This window comes from Anopheles marshallii, chromosome 2 (genome assembly GCF_943734725.1).
Source record: "Anopheles marshallii chromosome 2, idAnoMarsDA_429_01, whole genome shotgun sequence".
NCBI classification, from domain to species: Eukaryota; Metazoa; Arthropoda; class Insecta; order Diptera; family Culicidae; genus Anopheles; species Anopheles marshallii.
The window spans coordinates 81,481,161-81,504,166 of NC_071326.1; the positions used below are offsets into that span (position 1 = coordinate 81,481,161).

The window sequence follows — 23,006 nt, forward strand, 5'->3', positions numbered from 1 at the left end:
TGCCGGCGAAGACGAGGCGTAAATTGCCGGCAATTATTCATTCGCGGTACAGAAATAGCATTCGTGTGCTGGCGGAACCGCGGAACATGTACGCACGGTGGTGGGGCCCATGGAAGCAGCGCCCGGCGGAGGCACGGATTCTTGCACTTGCATCCAGCAAACTAGCGCACGGCCCCGGGACGGCAAACCTGGAGGCAAACGGCAGGGGAAACGTACGCTCGGATTGACCGAATGCCGATGCCGGGACGTCTTCACTTTGCCGCACTTCAAACGCATGCAACCGGGCCGCACATCACACACGCATCGATGCACTCTTCCTGAAGCGCTGATCACACACACACACACCCGCACACAGCGAGAGAGACACTATGGCTATGCAATTAAATTATGCACTGCGTATCATCGATAAATCTATTAATATAAATAAATAGCACCGGCATGGAAGGAAATGGAATTTGCAAACAACACGCACTTTACTCCCTCTTCCGGGTGCACGCACACTTATACACACACACACACACCTTCGCGCGACCAAATAACGGCGCATGCACGGATGCACCGAATTGCATGCACTTGAAGGAACGTTGCCCTCCTGCCCCTGTTTCCCAACAGCCACCAGATGCCACCGCTCACGGTTTTCATACACCAAAATGCACCACCCTCAGACCACGCTCAGACGAAAGATCCTGCAGGAGCACGAAGATCGGCCACTGCGACGTGCGGACCTGCACGCGGGAGAAGAGTTTGAACACGAAGGAGCCTTCACACAGTGTAAAAAGCACGTCCTAAAACGGACGCTGGTGCGTGAAGAACAAAAATCGCTACGCGAGCCCTGCAACGACCGAGTCACGCTACGCGAGCGCTGGAACGGTTTCCATTGTTTTGCTGCACACTGGTAACGCGCGGGGGCCACAACAACCGACCGAGCCACACACACGTTCGACGTTCACTTGGACGCGTTTCGAAAAAGACTGAGAGCGAAACGAACGATGACGCGCGATGGTAGCAAAACCCTCCTGGGAATGCGGAGCGTAACAACGAAATGAGAGAAGCTCACGCTCGCAGCATCCCTTTCTGGCTGGCGGGCACCGGTACAGGGTTTGCTGCGTTCGGTTGTGCTGCTATCTCGCACCGCCGCCTCCCTCGTCATTCGTTTAGGTCTTTCGTTAAGTTTTCTGGATCCGCTCCGGGTGAGAGATGGCCGAGAGCACGCGTTTGCTGAGACTGTGACCGCACTAGGCGAAATGTTGTGCCGGCGTCTCTTTCGCAAGGGGGTGCCGCGTAATGCTACATGGAGCATGTTGCAGGAGCGTGACGCAGTAGGAGAAGGTGTTGCATTTGCTTCCAGTGAGCGTAACGCATCCAACGGTGCAATAGGAGCGGTATAGTTTAACGGAATTTAGTGTGGAAAAATGCGTAAAATAATTACTAAGTAATAAATTAACATTAAGAACATAATCTCTGATTAAATATTGAGTAATTGGTAACAAACATTAAACTAAGATAAGAGTCAACTGCAAAAAAAATCTATAATTGTATCATCGATTATTTTTCGATTTAAATTTCAACGTGATTCAATACTAACTTCCCAGGGTATGAAATTTCTTACTAAAAATTACTCTTCTTGATTTTCAATATAGTATTTTTTAAACTAAAAATTTCAAGTTTAAACAGTTAATCCGTTACGAGGGCTTTCTGTGACAGTATCACGAAGATGGTCTAGTTTGTTCGATTATGTTGAGAGCAAAGTTCGTAAAAAATCGAATCGGAAAAGTAAGTTTCACAGTTGTCGTTTACCATTTAATAAGTGAAATTAGCAATTAATAGAATTCTACATTGTTTCAACTTATGATAAAATGATGAGAAACAACTGTAAGTAGATGTTTTTGCACAAAATATAAATAAAATATTGAAAATTTAAAAATTTTAGAGGGAAAACAAACCTTTTGTTCTGTAGGTATTACAAGTTCTGAAGATTACTACAATAAAACAATGCTCACTATTTCGGAATATTGCTATATTGACTTTAAAGGCTCATGTCGTTTAGGAAATGTAAGGTAAAGAAAATGTTCAAAAGTCTTCAAAGAATTCTTAACTAGCTTACTACATCATGAATCTTTTTGAGAAGAATCATCCATATTAATCTTCAGTTAAATCAGAATTCGACTCACAACAGATTTATGTGTTTGTGAGACTTATTAAACAGAACATTTCGAAAAAAAATCTGCATAATCAAGTTCAAAGTAATGCAATTCTTCTTACTGTTCTCTTCCGCTTGTGTGTTAAATCCTGCATATTACAGAAATATTATCAAAATATGACTTTTCTTTCACACCTTCTCCAAAGCCTTGAATACTGATCTACATAATAATTTTCTTCAAATATTGAATGATGAATTCTCTTCTAAATTAAATTCTTTAAATTTTATGTAATGTTAATCAATTAAAAAATATCTTGCAAATAAAAGACAAAGTACAGTGCGGAATGCACGGAATAATTCAATTATTACAAAATTTGCGATGTAAAATATATTTTATTTTCAAATTCCTAACAACAAATTGCAAGTGATATAAACTATCGACTAATGATGCTCAAAACCATCAATTATTAAAGAAAAGGGAATAAGTTCGTTATAACATAATTAGCAAACGAATTGAAACCACGATCAATGTCTACCATTTGCATCTTAAGCATGAAAGTTGTTACATTCCAACAATCTTTCTCATTTACTTTCAAATCCATCTTAATTCCACACCACAAATTGCAATCATCCTCTTTCGGCTACAACATGCAATTAGGACAATAGTCATGGGGATCTACGGTGAATATAATTCGCTTTCATTAACCATCGCTCAAAAACAACCAGCAAACCTAATTGACAAAGTTTTACACCATCCACCAAAACCCTCACAATGTACAAAAATGCAACCGAAACCGAACGGAAACGGATCCACTCTGCACAACCAAAATGTACTACAGATTGCACCGAGGCGATGCAAATGCTGCTGCTGCTGCCATCGCTTCTTCCCACTGCCCGTGCAATGGTTCGGTTTTAAATGGCTTTTTCATTGATCTTCAGTGTAAAGCCCTTCCAGTTCGCATGAATATTAAGCAGCCAAGTGTTCCCAACCAGTGGTTGAGGCGAAAAACCCATCCAAATTAAAACTTGCTCGTCGGCTACCCGGCCAAGTCGGTGGCTGGTCGGAAGTTTAACAGTATCCACTCCCGCACCATCGCGACCTCACGATGGCTCAAGTTTCGGTGCTGAAGAATCTTAACGATGAAACAATTATCACTCGATATGCTGGCGGAGTGGAGGGCTCATTATCCGATACTGTGCGAGATTCAAATTACGTCCCATTGTTTGACAAAAGCGTATCCATCCAATGAAAGTTGTGCATGGGAAGCGACGTTAAAACCCATCCGTCGGACTATAAATCGATACGAAAATTAGCTACCAAAAGCTTCAGCGCGCGTATGAGCGATCGGTAGCATTAAATTCCCATCAAATGGCGGTGTTCTTTTTAGCCTCCTTTTGGTTTTGGTTCCTTTTTTTTGCACTTAACCATTTTCCGGTCAAAATGGTCAATAAATCGTGATACTCATAACAACTGCCACGCGTTACGCTTCCTGTACGCTACCGGTGTTGTGTCTTCGGTATCGGTTCTTGTTACGCTTTTTTTCCCCAGCATCAGCCGGGCGTAAGTTAAAAACAAGTATCGTTACATTACAACGGTACAGTAGTCTGCAAAACATTAGCTCAAATCAAAATTAAATTAATAAATTTATTTTTGTAATATAAATTTCATGAAATTAATACATGCTGCACATTATTCAATCAACACGACTCAATTCCCTATTTATTACGCTAGTTTAGTATGTATTATTCACATTTTTTTATTCTTTTTGTTTTCTCTTTTCACGTTTGTATTTTATTGTCACATGTTACGTTAATTATGCTACTGTTTTTAATTGTGTGATTTTTTTTTCTTATCAATTTTTACCTAATTGTTGCAATTGTACAATAATTTTGCTGTTGACTTTAATGTTTTTACTACTTTTATCCAATTGCGTTGTTTCAAATGCTTTTTTCTAAGCAAGTATTAATTTCTTTGGCTTACACTTCTGCGTTATAGTGACAAGTAAGAAAATTGCTAACGTTTTATCACTCATTTATTAAATAAATGTTACTTTATTACTTATATAATTATTTTTATTTTGTTATTATATCAAACAGATTGTAAACTGCTTTAAATAGCATAATTTTTTTTTTAATTCATGAAGAACGACCAGGCCCACTTTGCTTAAGAGATGTAAATATGTTGTTGGACATTTTTTTCAGGTGTCTGTTGATTCATGTTAAAAACCATCATTTTTCATATTTTTGTTCTTTGTTTTGATAAAACCAGAAGCCTTATAATTTTTTAAGTCATGTAGTAAATAGTTCAATTGATTTTTTTTAAAAGAATCAATAAACAAGTATATTTATCTTAAAAGGTTTGTTTGAGGTTTGTTTGTTGAGTAACAAAGTATATTGGTTAAAAAAATTCATTCCAGTCAAATGTTTGTGTGTGTAAAATGTATTTTAATTCTAAAACGACAATAAAGTTAAGTTATTATTTCTACTAAACTAACAATCAAAATTTTTAAATATTTCTTGATAGTTTCTACCAATTTTTAACACAATTACATTTCTCCAGATTAAAAATTTCATATCATAGTAAAATTTACTCCCAAAAGAAACAGAATAATAAGACCTAGTTGTACGCATGTTACATCCGATGGCGTACAAATTTTACAACTCAATTGTGCATACATTGTGCCATGCACTGTTGCTCAATCTACACACCGATCAACGCAGCTCGGCATTAAAAAAAAACATACATACACACACAAACACTTAACACTGCAAGCTGCGTCACGGTTTGTGCCTGGAATATGTTAAGCTACGGTGTATGGGGCATGAAAAAAAAACTACATCCTAGCAGGTCCGGAACGACGATGCAACTGTGCACCGCCCTATTCACCCACCCAGAGTGCTACACTGAGCGCTCCAAACGATGATGATGCTCCACAGCCTCAGCAGCGCTGTACGGTGGTGCGAGCCTTTTTAATGAACGCCGGCTACCTTGGTGCCTTCGCGCGCGCAGATACCGCCTTGTGTAAGGTACGGTACACGATGTTACTGTATCGTAAATAGTTCCTTCACCCCCTGTCTTTCCAATTTCACACCGCCGTCGCTAGTGAAGCTGCAAATTTATGCTTGCGATCCGAGCCCAAACATAAACACATGTAATGCGAAACGCGAATGTAACGCGTGTGCCCGATGGTTTTAACTTGCCTTTACTTAACAATACCAATTTGAGCCCAAGGTTTTCTCTTGTTCCTGTTTCGTTTTTTTTTTCTCTGTTCCAACATTTACCACCCACAGCATCCATCCATCCATCCCCCAAAAGTGCTCTATTGTGATGCAAATGTTGGCAAACAGCGCTCCACCACCAATCGTGCTGCAGCAGAATTGGCCACAGAAGACGAACAGGATGGATTATTGCTGATTCATATCCTCGCACCACAAACAAGCGCCGTGAACTAAACCGTGAACTAGTGTTGGGCAAAATCCATGTTTAAACCCACAACTCTGGAGTTAGCGTTGGAGACAACTCCGGAGGCAACTCTGGTGTCGAATCTGAAGATAACTCTGGAGTCAACTCTGAAGACAACTCTTTTGATTTATTTCGTTGATTATGAATACAACTCTGGAATCATTTTTGAAGACATCTCTTTAGACAACTCTGGAGTAAACTCAAAAAAAAAACTTCAGAAACAACTCCTGATTTGACTCTGAAAACAACTCCGGAGGCAACTCTGGAGTCGATTATGAACACAACTGCGGAGACAATTTTGGAGTCGACTTTGAAAACAACTCTATCGACTCAACTCCAACGATTCTGAAGACATCTCTTTAGACAACTCTGGAGTCTGGAAAACAACTTCGGAGATAATTGTGGAGTCGACTCTGAAAATAACTTCGGAAACAACTCTGGAGACGACACAGGAGACAATTCTGAAGACAACTCCGGAGGCAACTCTGGAGTGGACTCTGGAGACAACTCTTTGGACAGGTTTGGAGTCAACCTTAAAAAAAAAACGCCGGAAACAACTCTGGAGACAACTCTGGAGTCGATTCTGGAGACATCTTTTTAGACAGGTCGACTCTAAAAAACCAATTCTGAAAACAACTGCGGATACAACTCTGGAGTCGATTCTGAAGACAACTCCGGAGGCAAGTCTAGATCCAACTCTGGAGATAATTCTGAAAACAACTCCGGAGGCAACTCTATAGCCGACTTCGAAAACAACTGCGAAGACAACTCTTTAGTGGATTCTGAATACAATTCTGGAATAGATTCTGGAGACATTTTTTTAGACAAATCTGGCGTCAACTCTGAAAACAACTTCGGAGACAACTCTGGAGTTGATTCTGAAGAGAACTTCGGAAACAACTCTTGAATCGACGATGAAAAAAATAACTTTGGAGACAACTTTGGGGTCAACTCAGGAGTCGATTCTGGAGTGAAATCCAAAGTCAACTTGGGATTTCATTTGGAGTCGACTTCGAATGTTTTTTCGGAGTTGAGTCCGGGTGTTCGGCTTCGGAGTCGCAATGGATTTATTAATCCATTTCAAATTTCCCATCACTACCCGTAACGGATCGATCGTCACTACCTGGGGAAGTAATATTTACCACCCCTTATTTATGGGATTTACTAAACGGGGTGGTTCTCTGCTCCGATTGCTTCACACACACACACAGGACGAATTGGTTGGCTCGATTTGGCTTGTTAATAAATTTACAACTTTTTCATAGTTTCAGCAACTTTCATGCATCAACGATAACGATCGAGTGATGCGAGATGGAACCGACGGAGGAAGAAGCACCACGGGAGAAAGCTTCCCGCCCGTCTAGCCGGTTAAGGTTTACGTGCAATTAATTATGGAAATTCTGCACGGACTGTTGTGTTGTGCCGTGGCAAGAATTTTACCGAGCACCGAGATGATGATGAACTTTTCAGACGGTGCAACCCGCCAGAAATTGCCTTCCAAAAACTTCCACAACGTGGCGGTGTATAGATCATATTATCGAGATTGTACGTGAAACTTCAACCACACCACCAGTTTTGTGTTGCGTTGTTTGTCTTTAAATAATGCAACCTCTCTAAGCTTCTTGTTCAATGCAATCAACGGTACAGTAAATCTTGTTTAAAGCTCATTCCTACACGCGATTTAAATAAAATGTACAGTTTCATGCATACATAAAGATTAGATAGTGGTGGGTGGTCTTGCGTCCTCGGTGTGGTAAAGGGGGTCTTTAAAGTCTTGTTCCCGGCCGCGTCCCATACAGGTGAGACAGGTGAAGAGAACACCTTCGACCGTATCGAGAGGAGTGGCCCCCGGTACAACAATTAGACTGTCGGCTGTCGACGGGCAAATGACATGACGCTCCCGACACACCCCGGAAGTGGTGGTGTGATGTATTGCGTTTGAAGAAGATGGTTAGCTGAACAAAGCTGTCCATTTTGTTGTAATATGTTGCTTTGCTTATTTATTACTACGCGCCCGGCAGACACAGTGGGGCTAATCCGTAATTTATTGGGATAGGAATACGAGCTGTTCTTTTTTTTGTGTTTCCCATGCCGCACGGCGGTTTTTACGTATTTCTTAGTTACATATTGAGAAAAGTAAAAAAAAAAAGATTTTCATAATTTCCAGAAATTTCATTGTTCAACAAACTAATGTGTGTTAATAAATAGTGACACTTGCAACAATCAACTCCATCTTTGCTTACAAGTGTTTGTAGGAAAGCTTCGAAAGCTTTTTCCAGGGCTGGTACCATCCATTTCTTCCCACGGCGAAACGAGAACGTGTCTACGGCGAACGCTTCACAGTGCATTTAATTATCACCCCCCGGAACAGACATAACCATAAACAAACGCTTAGGGTAGTCGCCCACGCCGAATGCAGAGGATCGTCTGCCCGGGCTAGTGTTCGGTAAGGTCATGGCAGACTGTAAAAAGGTGCGAAGGCGCGAAAATTGTCGCACCACATGCCGATCGCTAACACCGTAAACGGGGGGGGTTTGTGCGTGGGTTGGGTTTTATTTTTTTACTTCACTCGGTTTTTATTCAGTTTTTGCATAAATAAATGCTTTGGTTCACATATTTTCTCGGGTGATTTTTATCGTAGAACGAGCTGGGTTTTTTGTGAAGATTGAGCTACCAAATTCTTGAATTGTTTAATTGTTTTTATTTTGTTATTTTAACTTCTATTACTAAGCAAAAGTCTAAGCATGTTTAATAATTATTAAACTTTATGCTCCAAATAAATCATGGTTTTAACACTAGAACTACTAGTTAATGCACAGCATACCACAGAAAAGATACGTTAAAGTCATGCATCAACTATGGTAAAAATTATTTACCCCAAAAATTAATGTGCGGAAATTAATAAGCGTTCCAGTCGAAATAGCTGGTCCAGTAGTTCTAGTGCTAATAAGTAAGAATTAAAAATATTAAACAAACGTTAAAAACGCTTGGTAGTTCTAGTGTTTAAACAAACTTTATAGCTTGTTTGAACGATATGCTTATTAGAACGTTGATGCCGCGCCTATTGCATAACTTTAGGCTGTTGAGGGAAAAAAAGCTTAACTAATTTAATATTACAATTTAAATCAAAAATCTATTAATTAAGTTTGTTTTTGAAGAACATAACTCTTCAAGTATGATCTTGATCTCTTATAATTACAGTCCATCCATACCATCTTTTAGCGTCTTTAAGTCCTGCGAGAATTGGTTCCATTTGCAATGAAGAAACGGTTCCATTTGTTCCACCCATTGTACGACTGCATTTCAGTTAATGCACGGTTTGCAGAAATTTCCGCCATCGAAACGAAGTCATTCCTCTCCCCGGGGGAAAACGAACAGCAGCGTGGTAGAATGGAGTGCAACCAGTGCCAGTTCCTTATGACTGGCGGGAGTAGTTTTGGGGTGCAAAGCAGTTGTAGTGCACCGATGGGATGATGATGGTGATGGCGAGCAAATCCACCGGGGGAAAAGAAGTTGAATGAATCCGTTTTGCATGCGGAATTAGTTCGTAAGCGACAAAGAATTGCTGGCGTGATTGAGTACTTGCTGGCAAATTGTGAACGAAACAAAGGTTATGGAATGTGCTGACGTACTTAAACGAGTTGTTTTGAATTTAAGACGGTTTTTGATGAAAGTTATTGTTTAGTTTTTTTTATGGTGATTCTCAAAGCAACAGGGTGTTGTAAAGTAATTTGTGATTCAATTTCTTAAATACATTTTGAAGTTAACGTATATGATATACTTATTTTGTTTCACTCAACATATAAGAATGGAGAAAGTATTTTCCACAGTTTTTCAGCTTATTTTAAACAAACAAAGACATCAAATTTGCAATTTCCAATATCTTTAACTAAATTACTAAATATTTTTAAAGAATAATGTTATTTGATGAATCCTTTTGTTCCATTTTAATCTGATGAATATTTTAATCTGAATTAGTGAAACAGTTCAACCTCGATCCAACAAGACTGATTGCGTTTCAAAATTATTGGTCGAAAAGTACAGCGAATTCGGCCATTACGAGCAAAGACTTATCTGCTAATCATATTTTATAACAATGTTTTGGGCAAAATCTGTATTTTTTTTTGCTTTTCATACTATTATTTATGTCATCGTACACAGCCACTATAGTTTTTCCCTAAAATGACTTTCCAGTGTATGCTCTCATATCAATATTCTTTTTTTTTTGTTCTAGCTCTGATCAGGAGTCCTTTATCATGTCCACCTGGTGATCACCTGGCTGTCGGTTGTAGTTGTTTTATTATTAAGAGCCTAAAACGGCTCATTGCGGTATTATGAACATTTTTTTATTATTTAAAGATTATTTGATCTTTAAAAAAAACTCCGAAAGTCACCATTTTCAAGCCGCAAATGTATCTTATATATGTATTATTAATAGGAGAATTTAATGATCAAGCATATTAAACAAACTTATTTTCACAATTATTTAAAAAAAACTTCAATTTTTAATTCGGCTACATCGTTTTGCCAAAAATGATCTCGCAAATCCTTTCATCTGTACGGAGTATTATCAGGCTGAATGATATCAAAGCACACAGTGTTAGAGTGTTGAGATGCAGATAAATAATTGACAATTGTTACAAAATTTGTCAACTTACCCAGCCTAAAAATAACGTTAATGAACTTATTATCTCTTTGAACCAAACGCACCGTATATAGCTTTGTGTTGTACAGAATATAAGAGCTAGATGTGTCTTTTCAGTGGGAGAAACTTCCACATTTGCATACAGCAATCAATTCGACAGCATGGAAACTTACTCCTTTCTTACAGTGGAATATTGTTCGCGGACCGTTGACAACCACATCCTCACACGAGGAGCATCAAAGAATGACGATAGTTGCTCCTTCATCATGCCCGTACCACAGCAAGACAAAAGTTTATCGGCTTGAGCTACAATCCAGCCTACACCCAACACACACGGTACAGCAGAATCAATTACTCTTAGCAGCAACACACCACCATCGCCTGAAACCCGCATTACAATAGTGATCCCATTTTGTTTGCAGAACAAACGCACAAAGCATTAAGCATTAGGACAATACCGATAATTGGAAAGCGAGGGTAAACTTGAGTGTTACCACATCCGCAGCTTCCACCGGACTAGACCTTAATTAAATGGAGCACAGGAAGCACTAGTTGAAGTAACTTTTGCAATGCTAATGCACGGTATCTGCTCTGGCTTACGATAAGCGAATGGTGATGGTGATGGTGTATTGTTTTTGCACCAGGAATCGAATGCTGGCCAAACTTTTCCCGAGCACACGAGGAGTGTATATACATGCTAGTCGGTTGTGAAACATTAAATTAATTCACTTGTGACATTGTGATTGTCACTTACACACACGGGAAGTACGCTGTTGGAATGTATTTTGAGCTGTTCCAGCCTTTTGTCATGTTCTGTTTGTACTTGTTTCAAGCAAACTTTTGTTTATTTCTTGTGTTTATCGATTAATATTTAATGAAGTATTACTTTATACAGTTTAACAACGCTTCAACACAACTTTTACTAATCCTTACTTGATATTTAAATAAATAGTATCCTCATTTCTTAAAATGGTTCAAGACGTTACAAAAAAATAATAATAATTTTGAAAAATTACAAAAAATTGTCTGCGTCGAATTTTCCTTTCGCACATTGTGTAATTGATAATTATTTTCACCAAAATAGTGTTATGTCACACAATAACATAATATAAAAATAACACTAAAATAAACATAGCTGCTGATCTCATCGTTCGAGCACCGAACCGAACTGAGTACCATCCTAAAATAATGATACTACATTCAAATTTATGATTTTTTTTTGTTCTGGTGCGTAAAATGTCCGCAATGCGTTGGGATTGGTTTGGCGGAAGGCGTCTTCTTTATTTTAATAGCGCACATCAACACTTACTGCCGCTGAATTATCACCTTGTGCCGCTTCTGCGCGGATTGCACGGGACGGTACTCTTTGATCGTGTACGAGATTTCAGCAACTTGCGTTCTGTTGAAATTGAGTTGAGTCACCGCAAAAACAACAACAAAAAACCAAACGTTAACCGACCTTTGTTCGCCGGGCGTTTACTGGTTTAAGCAGGAAGACCACCCTCTGCCCACCGGGGTGATCTTTCGAATCGCGAGTAGCTCATAAAGTACGTTGATCATTGCAATCAAATTGTGTCGGCCGGTGCGCGCCTTTGACATGCCCGAGACAGTATTGACGGTGTGTGACATGACAATAAAAATAAACACACTGTACGTGTGGGAGCCGGTCGGCGGTTCGAAAACATCGAACAGAAGGAAATCGTTACTCGACAGAATAGAATAGAAGAATAAGCAAAACCAATAGAACTAAGGCGAGTTAAAATGGGGATTTTGTTTTAAATAATTATGCAATAAGGGATTTCCATTTAATTTTCAGTTCTAATTTTCCACTCTCCAACAATGTTTTCCCCCATCAGCAGTCACCAAGAAAACGCCGATTAATTCCAACGAAAGGTGCAAATGGGAAGTGATGTTACTGCTAACGACGATTATTGGATTTGATGGTAAAAAGGTGATAATGATGAGCGGGATTGACATTTTTTTTTTGTTCGCACCTTTCACCTTCGCTTTTACATCCCAATATTGAAAGATTCTTGCTGGGCCGAGGTATGAGACGAAAATTTCATCATCATCCTCTAATGATGTAGGCCATTACAAGGCCTACGGTGAACGTGATAGAAGGACACCGCAGAACACAAAAAATCCTCCCAAAAGAATTGAGCAACGAAGGCGCCTAGTGTCGGAATGCGTGATCCTCGCCGGGCTACCGAGCGTAAAAGCACGTGATAATGACGGCACGCTGCTGATTGCAATTAGAGTGTGGAAACGAATGTTGGACCACAGGGGTGGTCCGTCACATCATGCCTCTTCTGCGCCCTGCTAATGGTAATGCGTGTAATAATTTTTAATTTTGGGACTTTTACGTAACGTACGATTGCGAAATGACGTATTTTATCTGGCAGCATAACAGCATGACTTTACACCGCGTGTATGGTTGGGCAACGTAAACCAATGTAATTACGCAGCAAACAACAACAAGGAATGGCGTTGCGGATGACAAATGAGGGCAATGTTTTGCAAAAACCCATCAGAAAGGCTTCAACAGCTGCTGCAAATCAGTGCTGGTCAGTTGTAAGCATTGGTTTGTTTGAGGTTTGAACTGTGTAACTGATAAGCAAAAGCACGGCGATTGTTTGAATTTGTTTTGCTATCAAACACATGAAACAGGGTTTGAAGTCTTGTGAGATCAATCTTTTTGCAGTCGATACTGCTATGTTGATCTCGCACGAGGCCATCAAACAAACCGAGTGTCTCGTTAATCTCGACTTAAACGCTCGAGATGTTTGGCTGAAGTTTGAAAAGCTAGATTTAAATACTAAAAAGACCAGTTGCACGATAAAGTGTACTGGTGGATTGGACAACCCTCCATCCATCGTTGTTAATACGGAACGAATCGAGAGAACCCGACAGGTTAAATACTTGGAGGTTATTTTACATGACAAGTAGATGTTCCATGATCACACGACGCGTGCCTTAGAAAGTGCCTTGATGACTTTCTTCATAATTTCGTCTCTCTCAAAACTGTGTCGGGTTATGAGGTGAGAAGACTTATCAGAAGATAACTTAATAATTAATAATTAATAGAGAATGGCCAGGCTAGCATATTCACAGTGACCACTCGGAGGAATTAGGAGAATACCCGATTGGGCAAGACTTAGGTAAAAATTACCATGAAATGTATTAGAATCACCAAATAATGTCAAAATGAATTGGTTTCTTTCGTAAATAAAATATGTTTTCCCGTTTTATTGCAATAACAAGCATTTAGGGATCACATGCCATAACATCCAACTTGGCTAGTTCTTCACTATGGAATGCGGGAGAATGAGCATAAATGTAAAAATACAACGAGAAAGTGAACGCACTCCAAGACCGACAAGATCTTCCGAAATTTGTCTGGAAAGGATAACAAAAAATTAAATTGAAATAAACTATCAATATCAAATGCTTCGATTTTTTTACCATAGAGGGCGCTACAACAAACGGTGAAATTGGTCGAACTGGGGATCCTCTGAGAGGAGCGAAGAGCAACATTACCTAAGGGAAGAAAAGAGAAGTTAATACAGGCAACAAGAAAGTACTTTTTCAGAAATATGTGTATGTGTTTTTCCAACTCACAACATTCGGCCACTTCACAAAACTACTAATCAATAACAAACAAGCTGCTTTCGAAAATTCGAGCTATTATCGATCATATTACCCTAAACGAAAGAATAGTTTACTGATCTACTTGTGTAAGCGAGAGTACATCGCTTAGTCTATCATGCTACGTAACTTAATAAAATTACTGACATCTGATACATTCTTGATCTCCTGATGACTTGATCCAGTTGAAATTAAGACACTTTCCCCTTGATTCGCAACTGCCTCGTATTCTCATTAACTAATCTTATTAACTAGTTTTAACATTATCAACTCGTTTACAGCACTAGGCGCCTCCATTGGTAATGCCACCAGGGCCACCAAACGGACTCTGGGGTTTGAACATTTTTCAGTGTAAGAAAAATAAACTTATATTACAATTACCTTACGATAATGTCTAACACAACAAATATATTCCATATAAGAAAAGAATACATATGTACTACAAGAGTGTCATATAACGAAATACAGCAAATGGTTGAATAGGAATTAGCAGCAAATCAATTAAAAACATGATAAGGTCCATTTTGATAATAATTATCAAGCTAACGAATGACGTTTCTACGTTTCAATCTGCTCGCGTAACTACGTATTGTCGTTCTGATTTTTTTTATATTCTTTGAAAAAAACAAAAGAAAGAACAACATAATTTTTGGTACGTGTGCGGTATATTTTATATTCTCCAAAACTGTGCTGGCTTTGCATTTCAATGAACCCACACTCCATTCGCCTGATTTTGCAATGACCAAACATTAAGCATCGTTTTGCCCCGGGGGAACGCACCCCATCATCCTCCTCCCCCAAACAGGATCGCTCGCTCAGGGAACTGTTTCGGACAATAGTACAAAAGATCGATATTCTGCGGACGTTTTCCTTCCAGTGGCTTCCGGCAGGTGTTACTACTGGGACTAGCTGTAGTACCGTAAGGCGGATGCAAAGTTTGCCACTGGCAAAACCTTAAGTGGAAATGCAACATTTTCCCGGATGCAATTTGCATAATTCCTCCCCCTCTCCCCATGGAGATACCCTCCTTCCCTTTTGGCATGGGCCACGGCCTTTTCAGCAACATCTTTCAAGGGATAGAAAAGACATCTACAATGAAAACTAACGCTCCCCTCCACCTGGTCGGTGCCGTGGGTGGATTTAAACTGTTCACCTTCCAGCTGCTGTTTCGGTGGTGCTGCTGCCACTGCACGCCGGATTTTTGCATTAAGCACCTTCTGGACAAAGAAAATAAACGTTCCGGTGCCCGGTGCCCGTACCGTCGTGGTAGACAAGTGCGAGCTTTCTGTGTCAGCACCTGGTGAAGTTTTAAATTGCATTATTATTGCTTGCCCGTTGGATTGTCCTTATAGTTGCCGGGTGAATCTTTTAAGCCCTAAGGTGGTGATGTTATGATTCTTCCATTTTTCGCGCCAAGTTTTCACATTTTTTTGTTCTAAAAGTTCATTGTTTTCTGTTTTTTTGTTTTGTTTCGAAAGCTCAGGAAGATCAACGATGCTGATAAAACCTTTTTTGATTCTTAACGGTTATAATCTTTTTTTAAGCAAAGCTTACTGTGCAAACGATACTGTACCGGAACGTATGTTAAGATAAATGGATTATAGAGTAAAGTTAAATTGAAAAGTTTATGAATTCTTGCTAATGTAAAAGTCACATAAATACTTCATTTAATCGTTTGTCTCGTTCTGGCGCAAGGAAAGATGAACGACTATGCGAATTGTATAGAACATTTTAATCCCAGTTGGCTTTTGCGAAAGCATTGTCTGTGAGCTAGTGTATTACCAAACTTTATTATTTTAATAACCGTGGACATACAAATTCAGTAGAAGAGCTACTCAAATCACGGTTGGTCACTCAAATCACGGAAATTGGGGCAGTGGAGGTGAATTGGTAGCAATGACTGATTATTCGGCTACGTGGTAAAAATAAGTCTAGTAATCCGGAAATGGCAGGCATGACCTAGAAGGTTGCTTAGACCTTAGAAATTCAGATCGTATAATGAAATAGAGGAATTTTGAGTTCCAGTAGCAAAGTTATAAATCCCATACTCCATTCTGTTCAATTTGAACTGGAGTTTGCGAAAGTAGATCTGAAACTATTCCTTCTTTCTGGAACTTCAGCTTTATATCAATATCAATAAAGGAAGTTTAAATTAATTCTCATTAAAGCTCAAATCGGTGTGTCAGTTGAGAAACCTTTCAGTTCATAATAATGGAATTTTTCTTGTCACAACTTAAACAAAGCCGAGAAAATATTATTACTATAGCACACGGATACTACTTTACACATTTAAATTAACATTAAAAAAATATTAACGGATATCATTGCTCGTGAAATACAGAAGAACTAGACAGCAAACAAGTGTCAAGTAGAAACAAATAAAAAAAAATGTCTTAAAACCATTTAAAAAATCCATGAAAAATTTAATGTAAGGAACTTCAAGCAGTGCTGTAGGCCACAGGGCAAGAGTGTAGTGCCAAAGGAAAGTTCGCCAGAGAGTTTGCGGAAAGCCTATCTGGTGAAAGACCTCTACACCTGTTCGGGGTTGCCTACCCCTGGACAAGGAATATACGGGACAACGATCGGTCTCCTAGTGATGCGTGCCTGGGTCAGGGATAGTGATAGCGTGATTCTCGCCTAGCCGTCAAGTTGTGTTTCGTACAGTTGAATGTTATTCATTAGTCTTTCAACTAAGTGTTTTGTAATAAAGAAAAGTTATATAATAGTCCATGATCTAACAGATTCGATCGATGTTTATCCTTGCTGAGGGAGACCTGATCACTAAGCAATATTCCAGCCTCGTCCTGTCCAACAGACAAAAGAGCACCTTGATGCAAAGGTGATCAAAAAAGTCCCATGTGAGTTCTTTTTCTATAAGGCCTATGATCCTTCGAACTGAACCAACGACTGTATCAATAAGATAACGAAAGGTGATGCCCCAAACAAGCCTGACGCCAAGGTTCTTGAGTCGACATACTTGGGCATTGGGTAAACGAAATAACATTACATTTCACCAGTACAACAAGAAGAAAAATTTCATTTTTACTTGGAGAGACAAAATATCATCAAAGATGGAGATAGGGATAAAAATGTTTAGGTCATCTTGAGAATGAACTTAAAATCTTTGGTTGCTTTGACGCATTGTGTTTAACTAAATTTATGAATAATGCAGCATGAAAAACACAAAACCGTCAAATATTTCCTCACGCCGAACGTATTTTACTGCAGAAACTTTATTGTACCATAACCGTTTAAGTCCGCTCTCTTAGACTTCCCTCTCATGAAGGCTATTACCTTTTTGCTCGATTGAGTTATTTATTATTTATGAACTATAAACATGAATATAAAACACGAATATGATTATTATAAAATGTCCAGGAACGAAAGACATATAGCAAAAAAAAGGGATCCATAAGCGATCAGTTGAAATCAGTTGCATATCGCAGAAACCCAAATGGGATGATGCCAAACTACTCTGCAATTCAGAGTATTAAGTAAAGAATCGGAACTGAACAGGCATAAACCATTAATTTATCGCGGAATTAATAAAACAACAAAAGAGATGAAGGAACAAACAAAGGAATTGAAAAACAACCGCAAACAACATCGTATTTAGTAACCGTTTTAGAGGATACATTAAAAAAACCACATAAAAACACAGAAGCTTTTCGAATTTGGGGGCTTATAATGTTTTATTAGTAATCGATTCCCATCATCCCTCGCAACCTAATAACTCAACGGGCCATAATGCAGGCCGATTTGGGGAGAGTTGTAAAACAAATACTTTCGCCTGGCCAGCATCCCAGCAGAATGGTAGTATAATCCAACCTTGTAACGCAGCACAACATAATAGGGCTAACAAACAAGCCACCGAACCGAACCCAGACCGTTACAAGCCGTCCCCTGTCCGGCGGGTTTGTTTTCCGTGCCAACACACGCACAGCCAAATAGAGGTTCGCTATTTTGCCATTTTCTGTCTGTGATTATGGACGCAGCCGGAGGTTTGTATCCTTGCATTATTGAATTACTCGTCCGTAAATCATAAATTCTGCATGACACACCATAACGCCCCGCGCGAGGAAACTCTGGGGGGGGGGGGGTTAAGCACAAGGACGGTTGTGTACAGCAACCGCAAGCCTGGTACTCTTGTTTTTTGTCTGGCGGGAGGATGGGAAACATGGGCCCCAAAGTACGGATCGTATTTGAACAGCGCCGGACGAACGATTTCCTGGCCCACCATGGTTCCGGGTTTATTGGTACTTAGGAATAACACACCGGCCGGCTCCACACTCCACAATCCACGTCACGATCCTTTTGCATATGGCCAAGCTTCCGGTGTGGACGTGAATGGTGCGCTTTTCCCTACCAACCAGCTAATGTTACCGTATCGTTTGGCAATGTGGCGATCAATGCGAAGTTTTACCCACGTTTTAGGTTGCGGAAAAGTGTTGCAACTTTTCATTTCACCACAATTACGGCGAGGAATCCACCTTACCTTCCAAAGCTGGCAGCAGTTTGACATTCAAAATGAACGACGATAAATACTCTCCGGTAATAGTGCGCCCATTCAGTGCTACAAGCATTTGTCTTGTTGTACTGCTTTCTTAAAGAGTTCTGGGGGAGCTCGGTGGTGGAAAATGCCCCCACCAGCACATTGTATGCGAAGAAAGAAAATCCAGTGGTGCCGCCGCGGGGAAAAGTCATTACAGGGAATATGGCCGGCGCAGGAAGGAACTCGATTGCAATCGAGGAAAATTTATGCTCCAAAGCAACTCCTTCCACCAGGGGCTGGGGTGTGCCCAACGAAATGGGGTCCTAAAGCAGCTCCATTTACTGGCCCGAACCTACGGAATGGAAAGCAAAACGGGATGAGAACTTCAGAGCGCGAGAAGAGTAATGTGTCTTACCGGAGGTTGCTGTCGTGGCACACATCGTGGTGTCGCTGGTGGGTCCATCGATTTGAACAGTGTCCATGCAAGATATTCACAGCACGTTTATCCATTCACCTCTCTCTCTCACGCACTCTCTGTGGGCTTATCCATTTCCTGCATGGTAGTTGTTGGCCTTGGGTTGATTTTGATACGTTGATTATTTGTTTACAACGTGCCGGACCGGGTACACTATGGGTACATACGATGAGAACTTCCGCCTGTTTACTTGGGAACCATCGATAGGGAGGATTGTTTTTCCGATCGATCGATAGGAGCGATATGAAGCGCTAGCGTCCTTCCGAGGAGTAGGTAGCAAACAGAATAAAAACCAAAAAAAAAGCCAGCACCCACACACTACCATCGGGGCAAACAATTGCCGCATGATTGGTCCCCTGCATGATTCGGGCTCGTAAAGAATTAATCAGCGTTTGGCTACTGGCATATTAATGGTGCAATCTTCGGGAATGTTGGAATAATTGGTCCGTATCGGTTATGTGGTGCTGAAATGAGCATATTCGTACGGTCATCGCTGTGGTTCCCTAGTCCTGCCCCCTAGCTGTACGCTCATTTATGATGGGACCAGTTATGATCATGACTATGATTATCGTGGCAGCTAATGATATCGAGCGTTTAGCGTAAGGATGTGGAAGAGATATGTTGTAGCTACTGCTGACCGATTTGTAAAGAATTGATTGAGAGCGAAGTAGGCATAGTAAAAACAAGTCTAATATTATGCATAATTTGCATAAAATGGGTTTCTATTACTACTGTTCTTACTACTCAATTAGAAGCTATAAGACTTCTATCTCGCATCTGATTATTCATCGATATCCCAGTTTTTTTTCTATTCGACAATGATATTTAGTGGGGTTTGTTGTAAAACATCGGTATTTTTAAATATATTGTATTCTAATATCTAAAGAGATTTTATACTACTTGCTTGCCTTATACTACTTTTGCTGCTGCTTGCTTTTATGTGCTTATGTGCTTTTATACTACTTTTAATTAATTTCTAATAGATCTATATTTGCATTTCACATCTACAAAATATCGTATTGTGGTACGAGTTACACAAGGTTTTTGGGGTAAAGTCTTCTTTTGAGAAAAAGACTTCTGAAGATATTTATAGACTTCTATACATATTCGTGATGTCAGTTGAGTGATTTAACTTTAATTCTAAATAGATTGCACTTTAATGTTTTAATGTTCCATTTCCAAACATTTACTTCAACACCTCACAAAAACCTCGGAGCTTCTAAATTGATCAATTACTCCCCTAAAATATTTTTTTTTAACAGAAATTTCCCTTTAGGTTTAATGTCTCCAAATTAAAATAGCGATACATGGTATCAAACTTCTCATATATATCTCTCCTTTCATCTTCTCCATTTCACTCTTCATGGTCGAGAGACTTGCTAGGTCTTAAAGAAATATTTAAGTTAATATTATCTTCTTACTAGGTCTTAAAGACCATCTAAAGACTTACCTACATTCATTATTGTTACACAAGGATCCGTCGGTCCAGGTATGATTTTATCCAGCGGTCAGCAATCTCCTGGTTCTCCCAGGACCAAAGATTATAAAAATACAAATGAAATTAGCTTAAAAGAGCCAATACATTAAATTTGGTGCTTAAATTTTGTAGTATATAGTATATATGTAATGTACAATATACTTGGAGTATATTATACATTACATGTAAAAATGTCCACTAAATCAGTCATCGAGACAACCGAACCCGATGGATATCGAAAGATCCCAAGATCTCGTTGTTCTGAGGGAAAATTTGAACAATATTCTGGATTTATTTGAATATTCCCATGAACCAGGTAATAGAGTTCAAAGTTAGCTAAAATATTAGGTAAAATTCGACGAAGAGCCACAGTGAAAGAGCCACCAAAGAGTCGCAGACCATACAATTACCTTACCTACTAGCATTGACCCTACAAATACCTTCTCCTTCGCTGTCTTAATTCTATTGAGCTGTACATTATACTCAAACTAAGCAAATCGCTTTAAGCAAACTCTCTAATGGAAAATACTGCTATTAGTTACTCCAAAAAGTGTTTAACAACAACAAGCATTTAGTTCCTTGCTTAAAGATATTAAAGCGATAGCATCGTCACCGCAACATTGTATTTACTCGCCGAGCAGCAAAGAATGTCATCTGCATGGATACAAATTCCATCTTTTATAGATCTTCGTGAATGTACGCCTCGGGTAAACACGGTGCGCACCACACATTCGCCGATGGGAAGTAATACTTTCCATGCTCGATTTTACTCTGAATAAGTAATCCGGCTCCACAGGGTTGGCCGTCTGCGCTACTACCTTGGGTATGGGTATGGGGTCCGGTATTTTTTCTCTGTTCCCGTCCACATAATATGGCGCCATTGTTTGAGCGATTGTTTCCTGGTTGCGGAAAGGCGAAGTACAGCGAGGAAGGCTTTACTCACGGGACTTGCCATCGCATTATTGTTTGAAGGCTGTCGGGGACTGTGCAGCAGCTCCTGATGTCCTGTCCACTGATTGTGAAGCGCTGCTTTGAACGATGATGTGTACACAAGTGGCCCCTATGTTTCTTTTTTATTTCACTGGAATTTCCAAGCATATTTAGATCATTTTATGTCCTACATTTCACAGTGTTAATGTAGACAAAAGGCTAGATGTGGGACATGAAACACAAATGCCGTGCGTTTCATTAGCTTAAGAAGTAGCGGAAACATTCCATTTAAAATTAGGTAATCAAAGAAAGTCTTCGAAGTACATTGAAAGGACTATAAAATTTAACATTTCTCTAACATTTAATAAAAAAAAATGTCATGTATATGTGAACCACATTTCACTATAGTAATAATGGAGTTCTTCCGTACACTAAAAATACTTACAACAAAGAATCATCCTTGCAGTTACATCGTTTTACGTTCATTTTTATTATTGCTTCGCTCTTCAGTTTTCCCTTTGGAGCTCCTCGCTCGAGAAGTGTCTTCCAGTCTGCTGTTTTTCGAGATGGAAAATAATTGCGGAACAGACTTGTATTTGAAAAATAGACTACAACACAACAAAAAAAAAACCCGACAGAAAGTGGTTGGTTCGATGCTAACGATGAAGGACAGAACAGACTGTATTTACTGCACCAGTGTCTAGTGACGATCATAAAAATGGCTTCTACCATTAAGGGTGGTGCAAAACAATGATTAAAAGTGCCCCCAGAAGTGCATCTCTGAAGTAATTGTATTTAAGTAAATAAATATATTAATAAAGAACTTTAAAAAGCCGTTTTTGATTCTTAAACAACTCCTGCAATTGACTAATGGCAAAGAAATGAATGGCAATTATTTACTTGTTTTACATTAATTTTGAATACATTAGGTCTGGAAGATTTTTTTTCCACACGACTCAATCCAATAACAAGTGTACCTTGTACCTTTTTGTTCACGGCAAAGAGATTTACATTGTTACGGGTTTGTTTTTTATGGTCCGATGAGCAACAATAAAGTTCAAGACGAAATTTTATGGCTTGATTTAATTGGCATCCCGCAGATAGCTCTACGATACTTCAATTTATGTTTTTTTTTATTATCATCAGCTACATTCACCAAATTATGCTGAAGTTAGTAGGAAAAGAAAGATCATTTTCTATGTTTTCCCACTCCACGGTACAAGAGAAGCACCCGAACAAGTTACATAAAAACAATTATTGCAACTCGCCCCTCCGAGAACAAGTCCTTCAACTTTTACCTCGTCACGTCAAAAGCCGCCGACTTCCGCCTGAGAGGACAAGTTTGGACGGAGAAATTTAAACCGCCCATAGCCGGTGCGGCCAACGAAGAAAACGCAAAAAAAAAAAACCTCATACGGGGGCGTCACTCTAACATTAGCGTCCGCCTTCTGCTTGGTCAGCGCGGAGTAAAAAAAACCAGTTCGTAATGCGCCTGGCGCGGAACGTGGCGCTGGGTGGTCCGCGACGTGTATCAATTTCTAGCCACCAGTGAAGCGCATCGGGAAGCCTTTGATTGAGTGATTTAAATCATTTACCACGATGGAATTTGATCCATTCGCCGTGGTACCGGTGTGGCGGACCTGTGACCTGTCATTCGGACCCGTGGGCACAAGTCGAGTGCGCCACGCTAATGGGCTTGTGTTTTTTTTTGCTTTCCTTCTTCATTCCTCGGCCAAAGT

At 39.7% G+C, this 23,006-nt stretch overlaps 1 protein-coding gene across 1 annotated transcript in view; it reads left to right on the forward strand.

Moving 5' to 3' along the window:
• Positions 1 to 650: 650 nt before the first annotated feature.
• LOC128718685 (roundabout homolog 2-like) overlaps positions 651 to 23,006 on the forward strand; it is a 28,919-nt gene continuing 6,563 nt past the window's right edge. Inside the window, exon 1 of the mRNA XM_053812304.1 lies at positions 651 to 895. Coding sequence (XP_053668279.1) covers positions 651 to 895 — 245 coding nt within the window. The remainder of the gene's footprint in view (positions 896 to 23,006) is intronic.